General features: G+C 37.7%; 2 protein-coding genes across 6 annotated transcripts; both read right to left on the bottom strand.

The window, feature by feature from the left end:
- Positions 1–4,856: 4,856 nt before the first annotated feature.
- Positions 4,857–8,465, bottom strand: LOC129096914 (zinc finger protein 771-like). The gene is made up of 2 exons (XM_054605608.1): positions 8,250–8,465; positions 4,857–7,233 (listed from the first exon to the last, which is right to left on the bottom strand). The coding sequence occupies exons 1-2, from the start codon at positions 8,446–8,448 to the stop codon at positions 6,572–6,574; spliced, it is 861 nt and encodes a 286-aa protein (XP_054461583.1). The 5' UTR covers positions 8,449–8,465; the 3' UTR covers positions 4,857–6,571.
- A 672-nt stretch (positions 8,466–9,137) lies between these two features.
- On the bottom strand, positions 9,138–19,506 carry LOC129096899 (major histocompatibility complex class I-related gene protein-like). Of its 5 annotated transcripts, XM_054605591.1 has the most exons (10): positions 19,422–19,506; positions 19,270–19,330; positions 18,400–18,452; positions 16,254–16,520; positions 14,498–14,776; positions 13,551–13,853; positions 12,006–12,113; positions 11,286–11,303; positions 11,089–11,160; positions 9,138–10,790 (listed from the first exon to the last, which is right to left on the bottom strand). In XM_054605591.1, the coding sequence occupies exons 3-9, from the start codon at positions 18,446–18,448 to the stop codon at positions 11,114–11,116; spliced, it is 1,071 nt and encodes a 356-aa protein (XP_054461566.1). In that variant the 5' UTR covers positions 18,449–18,452; positions 19,270–19,330; positions 19,422–19,506; the 3' UTR covers positions 9,138–10,790; positions 11,089–11,113. The 5 variants fall into 5 exon arrangements, 4 of the variants coding, with proteins under 4 accessions (XP_054461566.1, XP_054461567.1, XP_054461564.1 ...); XR_008531500.1 differs by lacking the exons at positions 19,270–19,330; positions 19,422–19,506 and adding an exon at positions 10,902–10,941 and having other exon boundaries at positions 18,400–18,675; XM_054605592.1 differs by lacking the exon at positions 18,400–18,452.
- Positions 19,507–21,763: the final 2,257 nt, after the last annotated feature.

Below are 21,763 nucleotides of genomic sequence, written 5' to 3'. Positions count from 1 at the left end.
GACCAGTGTTGTTCTGGTCACTGGGAGCAAGCTGCCTGCATGAATCACAGTCTGAATTAACGGGCCGCGTTCACAAACGTCATCTTGGACTCTTTTGTCCACAGAGGAGGAAATACAAAGGTGATGACTCAGTTCTGTTCCACAAAGGAGGGTTAAAGGAATGCACTGCTGGTTGGGAGTATCTTACCTCATTAAATACACATTGCATATACTTAACATTACTGATGAGCAACATCTCCAAACATAAAGAACTCTTTAGATTGGTTTCCTTCTGTTCTTCTCTATGGAGGTCAACATGCTGAGACTTAAAACTTCTTCTAAATAAATCATTTAACACTAACTCATCTTTCTTGTATATGAAACTTACATTTCTGTCCTGATTGGTGCATTCAAGGACCCTCCGATGTCAGAGAAGTCACCGTCAGCTGGTGAGAAATATGGTGCTTGAGATTGAAAATCTAAAAGACAAATATATAGAATTTAGTTTTTTTGCAACTGCATCACTACTAATTTATATTGAGATGCATAGCAACATAAAGGGAACAAAGTTTTAACTCTTAACAAGTTGAATTTTCTATCAAAGGCTGCCTTTAATTAAGGTAGTGACACAGAAATGAATCAATGTAAAGATTTGCTGCTTTTCTCTGTAAACTGAATATATTTCAAGACTGTTGGCCTTTTGAATATGTTGCCTTCATTATGAACAATTTTCTGACATTTCATTATATGTTTAACCCATTAATAGAACAAATATTAAACAGATTAATGACAAAATAATGAAAACAATAATTGGTTGCAGCCCAAATTTAGCTGATTTTGCACATTCATCTCGTGTTCTGATGTGAAAAATGTTCCGGCCGGGTATCAAACTTCAAATTGTGCACAAAAAACTGTCACATAATAAAAACTGGCATTTAATTTTACTCTTATTAGGGTTCTGATTAAAATCAATAATTTGCAAATTTCAGACTGGAATTTATTCAGACAAAGTTCTTGTACATTTAACAGAAGGTTTTTATTTTTGTGATGAGTAAGATATTAACTAGATTATCACTTTGGGATCAGTACAGAAACTCACATATCAAACATTTTCAAACGATACCCGGCTTAAGAAGATGGTCAGTGGCGACATAAAGAAAAGGAAAGCTTGTAGTTAACTGGTTAAACAAATACAAAAGTACCTGAATGGTTGTTTAAAAACGCTCTCTAAGACCTCTCGGCAGCAGTGAGTCGTGTTTCCCAGAAAATACAATATGAGGAGAAGCTATAACAGAAATATCAGGTCAGTGTTTTTCACCCTGCAGTACACAGAGCAGAGATCATGTTTCATAAACATTGAAATCTAAGTGTGGTCTGGTCCAAAAACAGACAAACAAATCCAACTGGTCTGCATTCATAGTCATAGAGACAAAGTGAGACACAAGAACCTCCATCTGCTGTGAATGGAAAACGCTCAGAAGGGAGTTGAAACTTGATTAAAAGGAAGCAGCTGCTGTTCATTTGTGATCTGAACGACTCTCCACCGGTCCTCCAGGAGTGTTTCCACCAGGTGCTGCTGCGGGGGCGCTGCAGAAAACAAACACTACGGCTCATTTTATTAAAAAAAGGGTTTTTTTTATACGAGGATGCACTTGTAACCTTGAAAAATACATTTGTTTATTCATTTGGTGGTTCTCCGTTCCCGTCCTCTAAACGTGCTCTCTGTTGATTCAGTCATGGAGACGGGGGGGCAGAGACACTGTGACATCACTGATGGTGGTATCACAGCGCCACCCGGTGGGCCACACCAGAACAACAATGTAATAATGTCAAAAGCTTTTATGTTTGCCTTCCTGCTACTAATTACCAATGTGGATGACGGTGTAAATAAAGGCTACTGTGGAATATTCATTGGAGTAGAGTGATTCTTTGTGGACTTGTTTTCTTCTTTTTTTGAGTAAAAAGGGGGGTCATACTCACTATGGTGCACTAACATGGGATACAAGGTCTTTAGAAGTTCTTTGTGTGACTTTGGGAGTCCTTTAGATGTTTTCCACTCCAAAAGTGCTTAAGGGGATCGAAGGGCCTTTGAGGTATTTCTAGTCCAGGAGGGTTTATGGGATCAAGAAAGGAACTTCTGAATGTTTTACAAGTCCTGGAATGGGGTTCAGGGGCATTCAGGATGTTTATAAAGTCCTTACATGGAAATCCTGAAGTCCCTGAGGGTGTTACAAGAGTCCCTGACCCCTTGACAAAACCTCTTGCAAGTAGGTGGGTTCATGAGTTCTTGAAGGGTTCTAGGGGGGCTTATGGGTGTCGTAAGGGTGTTTGAAGACATTTCAGCAGACCTGTGGTTCTTGATGGGCATTAAAATGTCCTTAATGTTCTAAGGTGACCTGGGAGTGAAAATGTCCTTAATGTTCTAAGGTGACCTGGGAGTGGTTCCAGGGGTCTTGGTGGTTCTTGAGGGGGATCCAGAGAGGCCTGAGGAAGTTGTAGGAGTGAATGGTTTCCATTCCTGAACTTTAACAGTGTTCTAAGAATCATTGGGGGTCTTTCAAGACATCCTTAGGGCATTCTGGAGGTCCTCAAGATGTTCTAAAGAAATTCCTGGGTGGGTTCAAGAGTTCTTGAAGGGTTCTAGTGGGCCTTATGGGTGTCCCAAGGGTGTTTGAAGACAATTCAGCAGACCTCAGGAGTGACCAGTGGGAAGTCCGAAAGGTTCTCAAGGGAAATTCCCAATGTCTCTTAGGGTGTTACATGAGTTAACATTCCCTCTGAGTGCTTCCAGGGGTCCTTGTGGTTCGGTAGACCAGTAGTTCTGGATGTGGATGGGGAAGTTGCTGTAGTCGGTTGCATTCCAGGACTCTTAAAGGTATTAAAATAATATTTGGGGATCTGTTAGGAGTCCTTTAGGGTATTCCAGAGATTCAAGATGTTGTAAAGGTCATTTTCAAACTCTTTAAAGGTTTTACAGGGGTCCTTGAAGGGGCTGCAAAGGTCCTTGATGGTGCTTCATAACTCCAGAAATCCTTTTGTGGGCGAGAGAGTTCTTGAGTGGTCCTCATGAGTGTCCGACTTGTACCTGAAGGAGTTAAAGCTAATTTATTTTTTTGTCAAATAAATGAAAGGATGCTGTTGTCATCCCTCCCCAGACAACAGCATCTAATGCCAAATTGCTTCTCTGTTGAAATACTACTGTGGTTTCACTTGACATGTAGACCAGTCCTAAAACAGCTACCTATGTAGGTCTTCATACTATCAGCTTTGTGCTTCTGGGAATTATGAGGGTGTTCTGGGGTTTCAATGATCCCAGGAGTTTTTGACTAAATCTGATGATCTTTTACAGGGTTTTTGAAGATTTTAGGAATCCCTAAGAGGTTCCTTGGGTAACCTTGACGATGCCCAAGAGTCCTCAATATGGATTTCAGAGCAAATATATGGCCTCCACACAGCTCTCAACATGGAGACAGCTGAGCCAGCAGCTAGAAGCTAACGGAGCTAACAGTGCAAACAAAATAGCTGCTATATTAATGTTCTGTATTTTGAATTTGGCACCTTTAAAATGGTTACATGAGTCTCTGATTGGGTTTAAAAGTTTAGTGCAGAAGGGGGTTCAGGGGTCATTAATGATGTCCCAAAAGTTGGAGATATTATTGGCTGCAGTCCAAGGATCCTTGAGGATGTTCTAGACATTTTTTGTGAATGTAAAAAAGGACCGCTTAAAAATGTTTCAGGGATCCTTCAAGGAACTCAAGAGCCTTGAAAGGGCTTTTTAAATTCCAATATTGTTCGGGTGCTTCAAGTCCTCAATGACGTTCCATCGTCGGCTTCAAGGGGCCTTGGAAGAGGTCCTTGAGAAAGTCGAGGGTAGAGTGCAAATGGACAACATGGTAGGAAGTAAAGTTTGTAGTTTGGGGAAAGAGTAAAACTATGTTTGTGGTTTTTATACAAAGGTTGGATCTATTTAATTATTGTTTTATAGTAAAGGACTTGTACAGCGGCTGTGGCGTAGTGGAGAGCAAGGTAGTTCTCCAATCAGAGGGTCGGTGGTTCGATACCCGGCTTCGGCAGTCGATGTGTCCTTGGGCAAGACACTTAACCCCAAGTTGCTCCTGAAGGCCATCGGTGTGGACTGGATGATGAATGTTAGTTAGAGTCTGATGGTGGCACCTTGATGGTAGCCTGTCATCAGTGTGTGAATGGGTGAATGATATGTAACATACTACTGACTGTAAGTCGCTTTGGAGAAAAGCCTCTGCTACATGACTCTAATGTAATGTACAGTTTTGTTTTTCTATTTATGTCAATCAAAGTAAATTCATACAGGCAAAATATTTTCATTCATCAACTGTAATCCTGTGGGAGTTTTATATCATCTGAAATATTAAACTACTGACATACATTATATTGCTGATAATGAACAACATTATCAGCATGTTGTTTTACCAAGAAGCTGTTTCAAATAAAGTGTAATGCTGCCACCTGTTGGTGAAAAATAACCTGCACGAATTCAGACTTGATTTATATTTACAACCTGATTTTATGTCAAAAGGGTGAAAGTGTTCAGATTACTTTTTGAACGACATTCTGACTTTATATTTGTCTATTATGATTCCATGTCAGGCAAAAACACAAACGAGTTTTTTTGTGATAGATAATAAATAGAACAAAATATGAAGATAAACAGCCACATAATCCCTCAGTTACCCGAGAGAAACATTTGAAGAGAATTTAAGGATAAAAAGATGTTTAAAAGCTGAACTGATTGGAGATGGTGGATGTAAAGACTGTCAGCTGCACATTGTATTTTAAGATTTTAATAAATTACAATGTCTAAAATATAGACCACTTCTCAATTTAAATTTGCGACGACATGTAAATGGGAATAAATGGCAATATAAATAGCTGTTGTAAAATGTCAGATTCTGAAAACAAATCATTTGAATCAATGATAAGAACATGAAAATGAGTTTTCAATCATGTGATTTTATTACTTCAGTTAATGTTGTACAGTGTTGTTAAAGCACCATTGACTTTAGGGCCGGACAATATGTCAATATCAGATCTATATCGTGATATGAGAAGTTTGGATGTCGTAATATGACCTCAGTGTTGTCTTTCCCTGGTTTTCACCAGACTGCTCTAGCGGTTAGTCATTATATCCACATTACTGATGATCATTTATAAAATATCTTATTGTGTAAATATTTTATAAAAGCACCAATAGTCAACCCAATAAGGTCGTTGAATATCTATATCGAGGTATTTGTTCAAGAACATAGTGATGTTTGATTTTCTCTTTTGTCGACTGTGTGGGCAGCCATTCTTATTTGACTGGACAACCTGAACTGGGACTAAAATGTTCCTGACATATCAAAGCTCCAGACTTTCATGTTTCCATGTACCTGAAAAACATGACTGGAGGATAACTTTTTGTTTAAAGAGAATTTCAACCTTATCTCTATCTATACGCCTGAAGTTTAACTCATGTTCTTTCTTCATCATCTCAGTGACGTACTTTCACTGAGGAAGAACTACAGAGAGCTACTCTCATCTTTGGTAGCTTGCCTTGTCCTTGTTCTCCTCGCTTGTGTTTCATTTCCAAAATAGCATCCCAAAATAGGACTGCAGAGGATGTTATGGACGAGTCTATTTTTTGAAAGTGTAACCCGTATATTTCACAGTGTTTGGTTTGACGTTCATGTTCATTCCTGAGAGTTGCTTCATTATTAAGCATGAAAGTTTTGGAGACCTTCAGGATCAGGGAGATAATCTGGAAAAGACCAGCAGGGTGATTTTTGGTCGTTGTATTTTTCTAATTTAACGGTCTGCCTCTTGGCGGGAAAACATTGCGTAGAGACAGAATATCTCAGATATTACTCATGAAGTATATATTTAGACCAAACCAGAGTAACAGATTGTTGGAACAGTGGAATGACTAATCGAGACGTGGTGAGTGAGTTTATTTCAAAGTAAACAAGGCAGTTAAGTTTTCTTAATTCGGTGTAAGAGGAACTTAAATTATTGTATCGTTTAATAACTTTTAAATAAAAAAAATTGGTGAATTGTCCCTTTAAGGTGAATGAAATGAAAAAGCTCTTTAGTGGACACAGACTTGAGACTGTGAAGATATGTCTGATGCATCTGTAAAGTGTCACTGTTTCCTCCAGTGTATAAATGTCTGTTTAAAAAATATATAGAAAAATACAAAATATAAATATGTCTCTTCTTCTTTGTCTTGGTCCTTTTTTCACACCGAAGAGGATAAATATAAGAAATCCAAAAGTTCCCAGTTCATGTGTTGATCCACAAAGAAGCTTTCCTGTTAAATAGCAGCAGAACAACATGGAGAGGTGTTTGGTTGAGTAACCCGACGGGTCCTTCTGTTCCTCCTCCGACTGTCAATGAACCAGTTTCAGTTCGTCTGGTTAGAAAACAAAGCAAACGAAAAGTAAAACCAGGACACCTCCGACTGTGGTTTTACTTTGCAATGTTTTTAGAGGAGGCCCAATTATGATTGACATTTAAAAATAATATCAACGTAAACAAGTGGAGACCTTTGTCTCATGTCTTGGCTGTGTCTCGTCCCTCAGCTCTGCTGGGTTTTCTGTCCCACGTGAGTGCGAATGTGTCGTTTGTAGTTCGAGTTGTCGCTGAATCGCCGGCCGCACTCGTCGCAGCAGTACGGCTTCTCCCCCGTGTGAATCCTCAGGTGTTTCTGATAGCCGTCGAACCGCGTGAGTCTCTTCCCGCAGATGTCGCACGTGTACGACTTGTCCGCTTTGTTCTCCGCCTTGCGGTGCACCTGCACGTGTTTGGCCCAGTGGCCCCGCTGGGCGAACGCGCGGCCGCAAATGGTGCAAATGTAGGAGTCCACCACCTCGGACAGCGGCGCGTCCAGCTCCACGCAGTCCAGCTGGCCGTTACCTGAAACTACACCCGGAGCGTCACGGCCGTCCTCGTCCAGGTCCGAGCAGGTCTGCTGGACCGAGGTGCCCGGCTCGGGGTCCGGCTCCGAGTCGTCCAGGTCCTTGAGCTTCGAGAGCGATGAGGTCATGCGGTCGTCGTCCTGCTCGCTTCTCACGCCGCCGCTCTGGAAGAAGACGAACTTGACGTCGTTCTGCTCCGCCGTCTGAGACGCCTCCTCCTGCTGAGACGACCACAGCTCCTCCTCCTCCTCCTCCTCCTCTTTGATGGGTGGAGGCTCTACGTCGCTGAAACCGGAGCTCCACTCCTGCTGCTCACAGAGAGCTGAAGAAGAAGAAGAAGAAGAAGAAGAAGAAGAAGAAGAAGAAGAAGAAGAAGAAGAGTTGGGACACGTTTAGAAACTGAAGCTGTGTTTATACGGAGAAAAACTAGAAATGATCCAAACATTAATGAGATGTGAGTGTTTTCTTTGTGCATCAGCTGATTTACACATATTTATATATATATATATATAATATATATATATATATATATATATATATACAGCGGGTAAAATAAGTATTGAACACGTGACCATTTTTCTCAGTAAATATATTTCTAAAGGTGCTATTGACATGAAATTGTCACCAGATGTCGGTAACAACCCAAGTAATACATACATACAAAGAAAACCAAACAAATAAGTTCAGAAATTAAGTTTTGTGTAATAAAATGGAAGGGAAAAAGTATTGAACACATGAAGAAAGGGAGGTGCAAAAAGGCATGGAAAGCCAAGACACCAGCTGAAATCTATCAGTGATTAGAAAGCAATCCTGCCCATATATATGTATATACATATACATACATATATACATATACATATATATACATATACACATACATATATATTACATTACAGTCATTAGTATTACAGTCAGTAGTATGTTACATATCATTCACCCATTCACACACTGATGACAGGCTACCATCAAGGTGCCACCATCAGACTCTAACTAACATTCATCATCCAGTCCACACCGATGGCCTTCAGGAGCAACTTGGGGTTAAGTGTCTTGCCCAAGGACACATCGACTGCCGAAGCCAGTCGATGCGAATATATATATATACATGTATATATATATATATATATATATATATATATATATATATATATATATATATATATATATATATATATATATATATATATATATATATATATATATATATATATATATATATATATATATATATATATATATATATATATATATATATATATATATATATGTATACATGTATATATATGTATATGTATACATGTATATATGTACATCTCCCCTCCTCCATCACAGCCTCACCTCTGCTGTTGAGCTGCACAGAGATCTCTGGTTTCCTGCAGAGCTCCAGCATCCGTCGCTGGCGGTCGATCTCCAGCTTGGATCGGGAGATCTCCTCCTCGTACTCGGCTATGGTTCTCCCGAACACCCCGAAGATCTCCTCCGCGGCCGCGGTGAGCCGCTGGTTGATGAGCAGCCTCAACATCTCGATCTTGTTCATGTTAAACAGCGGCTCGCTCTCCGGAGCGTCGTGCTCGGTTGTTTACTAGCTGCACTTCCGGGTTAAGGTGTTTGCGCATGCTCAGTGAGCTTCTCAGGGGAACCGTTGGATTAGACGTGTGGATTTACTGCCACCTGCTGGACTGGAAGTCTACATTCATGTTTCGATTCTGTTCTTTTTAAAATATTCATAACATTTACAACGTTCAGATGATCTGTATTACTATCTTTATTTGTATTATTAATATTATTATTGTTTTAGAAATATGTCAGTTAAAAGTACAAGGATACAGATAAACAGTGGTATTTCAAATTAAAAAGATAAAAGGTAAATGTATATAAAGGCAAATAAATAAAACATAAAGTTAAATAACAATGCACAGTCTTACAGTTGTAAAAGCTTTAAAGAAATAATCTAAAAAAATATTTAAATTTTTCTCCTGAAAACATGGCAATGAGGCTAAACTTTGGCAAACTTACATTTAAGAATGTAAAACTTTGCATGAATGTAAATAGATTGTTTAGGAAATATTATTACTTATATGTGTTGAATCTTAAAAAATAAATAAAAATGTACAATCTAAGGTTCAAAGAGACTCATATTATTAACTTCCTGTGACTGAGTGAGTGTTCTCACAAAATTACATTTTAAAGAAGCCAGACTCTTGGATTATTAGGATTTCTTTATTGAAAAGCAAAACAGCAAACTGCACTTTAGACTGTTTGTATTTCTTGTCCAGCATTTTAAAGTTAAGTTTCAACCATTCTTAGTTGGTGTACATTTCCTTGTTCACAGATATCTTTAACAAACAAAAAAACAACACAATGACAAACGGTGTTTTACTCTTCAAAATGTATATATTCCAAAGTATGTGTAAATATATATTTGGAGGAACCATCAAGTTTAGTTATAATTATGTTATTTCATCCCTCACAACATTCAAATAAGTTATAAAAACCATGGAAACACTAATGACAATCCATTTCAAAAGTTTAAACTGGAAACTGCTCGCCTCTCCTCTTTAACAATAAACATAGATCATGAAGATTATCACAACGTAGACCCTAACAGCCAAGTTGTTTATTAGCAGGATCGGGTGATAATGTAAAATGTTATTGTTTAATAACCACCACTAACAGCAGCAGGTTTTACATTTACTGTGGACACTCTCAATACAGGAGCTATACTTGGTTTTATTTATTTAGCTTTCAGTGAGACTTTCTACAAATGCAGCACGGATCGTGTAAAATAAAAATATAAAATGTAAATATATATTTTTATTTGAATCTTAAACAACATATTGTCAACACTTTCTAAGTATCAAAAGATAAAATATAATAGTTATATTTGGCTTAAATTTGGTTCAAATGTAATCCAACACAAAGTACCGCTTTGAACCAAACTCTGTTTAATAGAAACATTTGAGAGAGAATATTTAAAGAAAATGTTTTTATTTTTATTTTTTTATATGCGTTGTGTTTGTGTTCATCTGTAAACATGTGTTAGCAAATGTGAGTGTGTCCATTCATGTGAAAATAAGCATAACATCACACCATTTAACAGAAACAATTGACGGTTTCAGGGTGACCTCCGAGTGGAGAAAAGATGATAAGGTGCCCTCTAAAGTTTCCTTCCAGTGGAGAAAACACCATAAGGGGCCCTCTGTTGTGTCCTCCCAGTCGATAAAAAATAGCACAGTGCCCTCTTAAATGTCCTCCCAGTGGAGAAAACATAATAAAGCGCCATCCAGGGTGACCTCCCGGTGGAGAAAACATGATAAAGTGCCCTCTAAAGTGTCCACCTGTTGGTGAAAACATAATAAAGCACCCTTTAGGGCGACCTTCCAGGAGAGAAAACATGATAAAGTGCCCTCTAAAGTGTCCACCTGGTGGAGAAAACGTATTACATTGCCCTCTAGGGTGACCTCCCAGTGGAGAAAACGTGATTAAGTGCCCTCTAAAGTGACATCCAAGTGGAGAAAACACAATTAAGTGCCCTTTAAATTGTCCTCCCGGTGGAGAAAACATAATAAAGCGCCCTCTAACGTGTCCTCCCGGTGGAGAAAACATGATTAAGTGCCAAATAGGCCTCTCTACATGCTAAAAAACGTTCTGGTGCCCGATCGCATGAAACTTTTGCCCTTTTATTCTTTTTGCTCCTCAGACAGCCTGAGTCCTCCACCGAGTAAAAGGTTTGTCAAACAATCTGTCAGGTTTCTGGATAAAATTTTAGGATCCAATTAAAAACATCAGTTTCATGCGAGAAGAATAAATGACCTGCTTTCTCCACTATTACAGATGTGACAACATCTCTTCTGGCTCCAGTCCACCTCTACTATAAACCTAGAGACAAACATGAGGGAGAAAGTTAAAAACACTTTCAACTGAAGCTTAATTTACATTTAAAGATTCAGGCCTAGTGTTAATATTGAATATGCTATAAATTATATTTACTCAGTATTCTTTTCCATCAGGAATGGGTTTTTTTAACACCCTATGAAAACCAAATAGAAGCATGTTTGGTTTTCCAAAAGCCTTTCTAACCCACACAAAACAAAAACAACAGAAATGTAAAGTCATTCAAACCCAAACTGTTTCAGAATCAGCACATTACCCCTCCACCTACCAAAATAAAACTTACTGTGAGCACTGAGGTCTGTGTGGAATCAGGATTCTGCTCTCAGTTTCTTAGAGAGCTCAATGTTGTCAGGAGCTGGAAGGTCAGTAACACATAGTAATCTCATTTATTTATACAAACTACAGTTTACCTGACTTAAATAAACGGCCCAGTGAGTACAGACGGGTTCCATGAACATCAAGAAGAAACAAAATACTTACAATTTGAAATGCACTTGGCTGAAATAAAAAGAAAATTCAAAATAATTATTCTGTATGTCGCAGCTGTAGAAGACAGAATACATCATCCTCTTTCAAAAGAATCAGATCTCAAAGTCAGAGAAATTGCTTGGAAAAATAGTTCCATACTGCTCACTATGCTGATATGAATTATCTTTTACAGAATTTGAATATTTAAACGCACAGAGAGGCGTCACTACTTCTGTTGTTGCTCTCGGTCGGCGCTGTCTGATTTAAATTAATTAAAGTAACTAATCCTGCGTCTGTGGTTACTCATCTCTGTTTAAATATGTGTTTTGGAAAATAAAATGTTCTCATGTTTATGACTCGCATACTATCATTTTACACTCTTATAAATAAGAGTGTAAAATTGTCATTTTACAGTCTTAGTAAAATGAAAAATAAATGTTTCCAGTTTCACCCGTGTGTCCCTGAGATAATTGTTTGTTTATCATTTGTTATATTCCAAAAAGAAATAAATCTGTATCACTCTTTTGTCTTCTGTAAAAAGGTTTCAAGTGTTTTTATTACTCATCCTGCGATGACAAAAATGAATCCAATGAAATGAGACTTCAGTAGTTTCTAGCTAGCCATCCCTCATATACATGACTACCAGGACGAGGAGGATGATCCTCTCCTGATATGTGAAGAACAGACTATTGAAGCTAAACTAACTGTGAGGAAAAAGTAAATTCCTCTCACCTTTTCTCTTCTTGTAAACGGAGACTCCGGCGGCGGCTGTGAGGATGATGAACACTGCGACCGCCGCAGACAACGAGATGGGGAGTGTTGAGTCAGCGGGCTCCTCAACTGAACAAAACCACAGAGAACAAACGACTAAAACATCTGAGGCAAGAAGAGAGAATATCCATCCATCTGGTTACTGTTTCCATCCTGTTTTCTGCTGTCTAGTAAAACAGATAGGGGCCATGCAGATTAGTTATTTCAGTTATAATTTAATTCAAATAAAGTTTGTTTAAAGAAATACTTCACACCCAAAATGACCATCATTTACCCGCCTCATGTTCCCTTGAAATCTTGAAGAAAAATCTAAAAAGTGATGAATTGAAGTGAATTGGGGTTTGAACAACTAACGGGACAACTGGTCAGCTGTTTCGAAGCCTTCAGTTCAACAATGCTATCTTCAGAAGTGACATTTTTAGGTGACCAAATTTTTTAAAATGAACTTCCATGAAGTGAAAACATCCTGTGAAAGGGTTAAAGTTATAAAACAAAAACATGGACAACACCCAGATCAGATGAGACAACGCTGTAATAATGACCTGTCAATCAGTGTGTAGCCCCGCCCTAAAGCATCCCCTGCTTTATGGTCTGTGTGACTCTAAATGGAGCATCATTTACTAAATGAACATCATGCTGTATTGAAGAAGACTTGAAACTAGAGATTGAGACCATAAACTCATGTTTACAATGTTTACTGAGGGAATAAATCAAGAGAGAAGTAGAGTCATTTTCTCATAGACTTCTATACAACCAGAGGAGTCGCCCCCTGCTGGACAGGAGAGAGAATGCAGCTTTAACACAGGAAGCTTTGACTTCACTTTAAAGAACTGGAGGTTGACTCCTGATTTAACAACAGCAAAAATACTTCACAACATCCGATTACAACCCTCTCACACAACTGGTGCAGGATCTAAGTTTCGTTTATCCAGTCACTACTTCACAAACGCAAGAATCTTCACTTAAACATTACTATTTTTTAAACAATTTGATGTGTTTGTAAAGTAGTGAGCACACCACTAGGTAAACGATACATTGATTATTCGGCACCAGTTGTGTGCGAGTTTGCAAACATATTTTTTGGGATAGTTTTGCTGCTGTTAAACCCCGCCCCCATTTACTTAATCAAGACTTTTCTCTGTTTGTTGATTCTTCGATAACCATGGAGGCTTGGGAGGAAAAAAGTTTGATTCATGAATTCAAAACAACACGAGGTGAGTGACTGATATAAAAATGGTCGTTTTGTGGGAGAAGTATTCCTTTAGATGGTTAATTTGCTTTGAAACTTCATTAATGATGCTGAGTTAGCATTATATGTTAAACAAGTTAGCAATGAAGATGTATCAAAGATTAGCCAAAAATGCTAGCTAGAGAAAAGATGAGCGAAGCGATCATCTTTTCTTGTTTTTTGTTTAACACCCAAAACAATCAATATAAAAAAGAAACTCGTTGATTAAACAGCAGACAAAGCTGAGTAAATGCATTTTATCTTTCTGTGCCACTCACCCCAGTTAGTCCTGATCACCGCTGGGTCCAGCTTGGTGAAGAGGTCATCCTCTACCCCGGAGAGCTGAAACACACACTTGTACCTCCACCAGTCATCAGGTTGGACCAGCGAGAGATCCAGGTCCACGCTCATCTGGAACGTACCGTCGTGGTTTTCAAGGAGCTCGCCGTGGTCCACCAGCTCGTGGATCTCCTCTCCGTCTCTGCTCCAGAACATCGCCGCTCTGTCGGGGTAGAAACCCGTGGCGTGGCAGCTCACTGGTGACGACGGAATCTTCTGGAGGAGAGACAGAGAAGGAAGCTCTGGAGACAAAGGAAGCAAGACGGCCGAGAGAGGAAAGATAACGAATTAATATGAAAGTCATGCATAAATTAACTTCATCTCCTCGTCCTTCAGGAGGAACACGAGATGATCGACAGGTCTCTCTTTTACTCACGCATCAACACGATCCTCGTCTGAATTTGATTTGGAAGACGTGCTTTTCCCTGATTGTCATTAGACGTTTTTGATTTTCAAACTGAAAAAAATCTGACTCCCGGTTCACTTAAGAACAGTTTAACTGCGTCTCTACGTCACTCTCTACGTCACTCAGTCCAAATATGGTCACTTCCTGTTCACTGGTTGCAAAAAAAACACATGGCGACAGCGAAAGTCAAGGCTTCAAAACATCCACAGACCAATGAGTGATGTCATCACGACAACATCCACCTCTTATATACAGTCTATGTTTTTCATCTGTACGTGCAATTTGTTATCAAGAATAAAAATATAAAATAACACTGGTTTTATCATTTAAACTGATGAACTGAATAGATAGGAACCAGGAAGACCTACGTATTGGATAAAGGAGCTGGTGTCATGCATTATTTAATCAACATCTCACATCTTATGCATTGGATACTTTATTTATACTAACTTTAAATAGGATTATATCATGTTATTATACCTATTCTGTTCAGAGTGCTCCTCCCGTACTCCAAACTGTTCTTCAGCCTCACGGGGCACTCCTTGGTCAAACGGTGCTCCATGAATTCTAACCAACTCTTGTCGTTATTCCACTTATGTTGGCTTCTAAGAAGCTGTGGTTTAGTGGCGATCCATCTCTGTGCCTTCATGTCCAATATCAAGATGTCGTCTCCATTATAACTGATCAGACCAAAACCAAAAACGTCCCCAGTCTCGTCGTCCCACTCACAGCCGTTCAACACCTGGATCACATGGATGCCTGAGAGAGAGAGAAGGGAATACTGAGGTCAGTAAAGCACCATGCTAACATTAGCTGATCAGCAGGGCGGCTGTGGCGTAGTGGAGAGCAAGGTAGTTCTCCAATCAGAGGGTCGGTGGTTCGATACCCGGCTTCGGCAGTCGATGTGTCCTTGGGCAAGACACTTAACCCCAAGTTGCTCCTGAAGGCCATCGGTGTGGACTGATGATGAATGTTAGTTAGAGTCTGATGGTGGCACCTTGATGGTAGCCTGTCATCAGTGTGTGAATGGGTGAATGATATGTAATATACTACTGACTGTAAGTCGCTTTGGAGAAAAGTGACTGTAATGTAATGTAATGTAATGTAGCAGTAAACAGAGTCCAGCAGTGTAACGAAAACACTGTCGATCCGTACTGATCCCCTTCACGGTTCAGCACGCATGTGAACCGCAGGTTAATTACACAGTTTGACGCTAACCATCACAGTGAGAAATAAAGTTTTACTGACGACTGTTAAGGACTTCATTTATGCTTCTAGTCTCTGATCTCTGATAATGTTATGTTGTAAACAACTGATCTGTGTTTAAACCAACAGGAGAGCTAGTAACGTTAGCAGCACCTCTAACGGCTAACAGGAGGAGAGCTAGTAACGTTAGCAGCACCTCTAACGGCTAACAGGAGGAGAGAGGTTAGCAGCACCTCTAACGGCTAACAGGAGGAGAGCTAGTAACGTTAGCAGCACCTCTAACGGCTAACAGGAGGAGAGCTAGTAACGTTAGCACCTCTAACGGCTAACAGGAGGAGCTAGTAACGTTAGCAGCACCTCTAACGGCTAACAGGAGGAGAGCTAGTAACGTTAGCAGCACCTCTAACGACTAACAGGAGGAGGTTGAGTTCAGTTACATTATGATACGTTCAGGCTCTGTTCAGTGAAAATGAGTATTGGTTGAAGGTAAATTATAACGTTATGATGTGTTCACATGTAATCTGTAAAATGTAGTGTTGGTGATAAACTAGAATAAATCCAGTAGTTTGAAGGAGTTGTTTTCACATAAATATAAAATAGATATTAGAGATGAATTATGAGCTGTTTAACTTCCTAACACTAGCGCTAAGCAGATTATAATATCATTAAAAATAATAATGAATAGATCTGTTTAATCCATAAAAATACATTATTTTATTATCATTTGATATTTGAATTTGATTTTTATTAATTAGTATTTAGTATATTTGATGGTTTGCTGATTTCAGAGCGTTGAAATAATTTTTTGGACAGTGGCAAATAAAAACAAAAGAATAGTCTGGATCCTTGTAGACCAGCTACTATAATCAAATAACAAAGGGATCTGACAATATGGATCATCAATAATCATCAATTAGTAGCAAAAACATATGATCAGGGATCTCTAAAAGTTATACTTGCTACCTTTTTTCTTTTCTGGGGGAACAATATCTGCACAAACCTTCATGGAGAAAACATTCAGTGAACACACCTTCCGTGTGGTTGAAGCGTGCCTTTAAAAGCTCAATGTTGACCCTTCCTATCTGCTCTTGACCTTCCCAGTACAACGTCTGCCTCTTCCAGTACTCCGGGTCGTCGGCCATGACCCGGCTCATCCAGGTCTGTGTGGGTACCGTCGTCTTGGTGACGCTGTCGTAGCGGTCCGTTTGATACCCATCGACAAACACGACGGCCACAAAGTCGGGGAAGTTGGGGACCTCAGAGGAAGCAGTGTAGACATGCTTCAGAGAGTGCAGTGCTGCGGGGAGAAGCAGTAACATGGTCGTCTTTAACTCACAAGGAGGCCAATATTTAGGGTTTAAGTGTCGGCACACTGTGTTGATAATGATTTCAAATGCAGACTAATGTAAACTGATATTTAGAAAAACATTAGGTAGAGAGGTAAACACATGCTACAAGAACTGCAGCAGGTTTATTTTATTTACCTCTTTAATCTTGAGTAACTAAAGCTGATTCAGAGCTTTCTGGCTCTATGAAGCCATTATTTAAACCAATAATAATAACAACAAATTATTATTATTATTAGTAGTAGTGGTAGTAGTAGTAGTAGTAATAATAATAATAATAATAATAATATATAATAATAATAATAACAACAACAATCAAAACTATATAAAAGCCTGCCTGAGGCTCAAATGACTTTATGTGACACCGTGTTTGGTTCAATAACAGTAATATAGAAATTAAGAAACGTTTAAGCGGCTGGTAAATTATTTATTTATTTAAAAAATATCTATCATTTAAACCAACATTTTGTCCAGAGCTCATAAAAACTGAAAGTATTTCAAATAACAAAGGTATTCAAAGCACTGGAAATGTGATCATAATACTGCATCTTAAAAATGCATTTATTCTTATCACTTATAATAATAAAAAAGTTGGTTTTGAATTCAGCTCCTGCTATAACAAGATTCATATCAGAGGGCTGTGCAATATATCATTATCATATCGATATCGTGACATGAGACTAGATATCTTCTTAGATCTGGATATCATAATATGACATAAGTGAAGTCTTTTCACGGTTCAAAGGCTGAATTACAGTAAAGTGATGTTGTTTTCGGAACTTATCAGACTCTTCTAGCTGTTAGTCATTATATCCACATTACTGATGATTGTTTTGCAAAAATCTCATTGGGTTAATATTTTAGATAAGGATCAATAGAATTACTAAAGTCTATTCTGAGCTCTATGGAGGAATTATTTAAAAAATCCTAAAAGCCTGTCTGTGGCTTACATGACAGAGACAGTTTTATTTATTTATTTTTATTTCAGCAAAGGGTAAATATTAAGTATCCGTCATCATGTCGTGTGCAAAATGCAACTCTTCTGAAAACAATATTTAATCCAGAGCTCATGTAAACATAATTAGCGTGTCTTAAAAATGCATTTATTCAAATTGTATAACATGCAGAGGTATGGAGCCAAATCCAGTCCAGGTCTTGATCATTTGAGAAAAAATAATTGAAACTGAAAGTTCAAGTTTTGTACTTGAACTTTGAAAAATACAACAATGTATTTGAAATAAAAATAAGTGAAGGAAAAGTTTTTGGGGGTTGAATATCATTTTGATTCAATTCTGGAATTGTTTGAATAAAATATTTATTTTCATTTTCCACTTTGATATATTTTTTTATATTTGAGGTCTTGTAGTTTTCATTTGCAGATTTTATATTTTGAAGTTTCAAATCATATTTTTTCGGTTTCAGATTCAGACCTTGATCTAGCATGGGCGTGGCTTCAACGGAGAGGGGTAAAACAATGAAAGTAAAAAAGTAAAATATATATTTTATTCAAAACAATTCCAGAATTGAATCACAATTATATTCAACCCCAAAACACTTTTCCTTCACTTACTTTTATTAGGAATACATTGTTGTACTAAGTTTAAGAACAAAACTTGTACTTTTAGTATCAATTATTTTCAAATCCATACAAAGGTCATTTAAATATTGATCTCGTGCTGTAACTGTCCCAACCTTAAGTCACAGAAACATTCATATATCCTGAAAAATATCTTCACTACAATAATAGTAAAGTGTCGTCCGGTGTGACATCGTCTAACCTTTAACCTTTTCTAACAGTGCTCACGTTAAAGGGGACGTTTTGGAACTCACCTGGAGAAGCGACATGGCAGGTGAGCAGCAGCAGCATCAGCTCAATCATCGCGCTTTAAAACGAGAGAAAGAAGAAGAGGAAACCGGAACACCTGAGAACACCTGAGAACACCTGAACCTGAGAACACCTGAGAACACCTGAGAACACCTGAGAACACCTGAACCTGAGAACACCTGAGAACACCTGAACCTGAGAACACCTGAGAACACCTGAACCTGAGAACACCTGAACCTGAGAACACCTGAGAACACCTGAGAACACCTGAGAACACCTGAGAACACCTGAACCTGAGAACACCTGAGAACACCTGAGAACACCTGAGAACACCTGGTCTCCTCCACAAACATATCAGAACGGCTTAAGCTCTGAATCTGACCAATCGGAGCTCAGAAGCGACTCTTACGAAAGAAATAAGTCTTTCAGAACGATTTTAATTTTCAAATACCAAATATATATCAAGGCAAAATATGTGAATTCGTATAAATATAACCTTTGTTCACTGTATTTCAATCTGCTCTACACACAGTAGACTGTATGTTAGGACATTTTTCAAAAGCAACTAAGACTGTTATCTATTTTCCTCTTTGGAAATGTGTATTTTCAGCCATGTCTCCTTTATGCCTGCTTCTCTTAATGTCCTCTGTTTGTTGGCCTTACCAAATAAAATTGCTTTAAAAATGAATGAATAAATAAATAGAATGTAACTCTCCCTCATTCCCCCGCAGCCGGTTGATTCCGAAAGTGAAACTGTTTTCAAACTACGTTTTGTAATAAATTGAATGCAGTAATACATTTACATTCACTTCTATGAGGGAAAATAAGGGCCACTATTAGAAAAATACATTTTGATGATAAAATCCAAATCTTACCAGAAAATAGTCCAGTGGAATATGAAGGAGCTGATGTTCAGACGTTTTGTTCCCTCACAGTCTGTAACAGAAAGCTTTTATAGATGTATGTTCATGATTTAAACATAAAGGTAATGCAGCAACTTTCTGACAAGAACTAATTTTAATTCAACCTGTTCAAGACGAGAGAGACGCTCATAAACACATCATATTAAAAACAGGATCTGTGTGAACGCACACACGATTTCCTGTAAATGGAGAGGGGAGGAGCAGTGTGTTCTAGTAACATGAGATCAGGGAGGAAACCTTGCATAGTTCAGTCCTTCAGGTCAGGCCACCGCTCGCTGCTTCTGCACCAGCAGCCGGATCAAAGCACCCACCATCAGGTTTTATCAGGAGGAAGCCTGCAGAAGACAAAAGCAGAGTTTAATGGATAAATAATACTGTTTATACGTCTCAAATCATTTAGCACCAACTGAGAATAAATCCAGAACTAACTCCAAGGTTCAGAATATCTGATACTTAATGAGACCTTTTCAAGAGAGATATTTTAGATCAATTTGTTGTAGAATCCTGCATTTTGCTGTCAGTTCGGCTATATATATATATATATATATATATATATATATATATATATATATATATATATATATATATATATGTGTGTGTGTGTGTGTGTGTATATACTATATATCAGTTTTGGTGTATAAAAAACAGATCATAATTAACAATAAATAATTTAATAACACTGAGGTATTGGTCATTTTACCCAATTAAAGAAGCATTAAAAACCATTGCTATGCTCATCTGCAACTAATTCTGCTGTAATACAATTGCCACCCTTTTTGTAAAAGTCAGTTTCTTTTATTATTTATATTAATTTTTATTTCCATTTATCTATTTAATTATAGTGTTTCTATTTATGTATAAGTGCATGTATATAGGTCTACATATTTACTCACTACTAGCTGAACTATTAGTACTCTTATTACTTCTATTATTTGTATCATGGGCCTTGTTTCTTGAGGGACTGTTCTATTTTGTCAGGCGAGGGGAACATGTTGGTTTTACTCTACAATGATTTATCCTCCCAAAAAAACAAAATACTTCCGGTTAATATCGTTGACAGTGAAGAAGTCTTATAGATAAATTAATTGTTTTCTGTTTAACACAGATTGACAGCTTCAGAAAAGTAAACAAATCAGCTGAGGTCCGGTAAGGTCTGGTCATCAATGGTTCCGAATTTTTTTTACCTTTTATATAAATAAAAAAAACAGTCACAGGAGGTGGAAGAAATATTCACATCTTACCACTGTAATAATAAGAACAATTTCAAAACTTGATATACTGTGAGGCAGTTTGATTTGTAAGGTGACATGTAAGTAAAATCTAACTAAAGGTAATAGTTTTCAGATGTGATGGGGTAGAAAGCAGAAATGGCTCAAAATTGAATTTGTTCTCAGTAATTTTAGATACTTTCACCACTTTTTTAAGTTTTAAGTTAAACTAGCAACAATTAAAAAATACTCTTCTACAACTACAACTTAAGTCAAAATCCCACTGAAGTGAAAGTACAGACGTATTATTAGGAACATTTTGTTTGGGCTGTGCGGTAAAAATGTCTTTTGTGACTGAGGGGTTGGGCGATAATTAAGAAATTAAAATAACATTCTGATAAAGATGTATTTTATATGTATATATATATATATATTATTATTATGTTTCATTTTTTGGGGTTTTTGATAGTTTGACCTCTTAAGGGCTTATACATTTACCAAAAATAAACCATGTGAAACGTTTAGAGAGGAAATGATTATGGAAAAGAGCAGAATTATGTATTATGTATTTTTTAGTATTACTTGTAAAGACTGGTATTAGGAATCTCCTCTTTGACAGAAACCTCTAGTTGAACCACTAAGTGGCAGCAAAGTAAAGTCAATGTCAACAACCTGAAATGTCTTTAAAGAGAAAAGTGTTTCTTTTATTTGGCAGGTTGAATTAACTGATTAACTGAATTGAACCTATTAAATAATTCACAGTTTACATAATAACTTATTATACTAAAACAGAATTAATTCAAACATGTTATATTGGCAGTGGTAATGTTCATGATCTTGGGGTCTTTTTGGATACGGGGGTCCAGAGGATGTTAATTACCACCGAAGCACCACACAACTATTTTTGTTCACCTTTAGAGGTTATTTTTTAAATAATAATTGTCATAAAGAATACACATATTTGTGCTCCAAAGGTCTCCAGATGTCGAGACACATTTTGGAGGAACCGAGGTTGAATCTGATTAAAGCAAAGAGAGAAAATTAACTCTGTGGGTTCTGTTGGTCCTGATCGGATGAAACTGGTTTCACTTTCCTCTCTGAGTTCAGTAACCATAGCAACAGAAAGGCATCAGTGCTGAAGCATGACAACAGACAGGTTTCAATACTAAAGATAACATTTCTTACTGGACCATAAAGTTTCATCACTAAGCAGAATAATATATATATATATATACTAT

Source organism: Anoplopoma fimbria, chromosome 10 (assembly GCF_027596085.1).
Source record: "Anoplopoma fimbria isolate UVic2021 breed Golden Eagle Sablefish chromosome 10, Afim_UVic_2022, whole genome shotgun sequence".
NCBI lineage: Eukaryota > Metazoa > Chordata > Actinopteri > Perciformes > Anoplopomatidae > Anoplopoma > Anoplopoma fimbria.
Note: the sequence above shows the minus strand (reverse complement) of the source record. Positions and strands in the feature narration are given on the sequence as shown.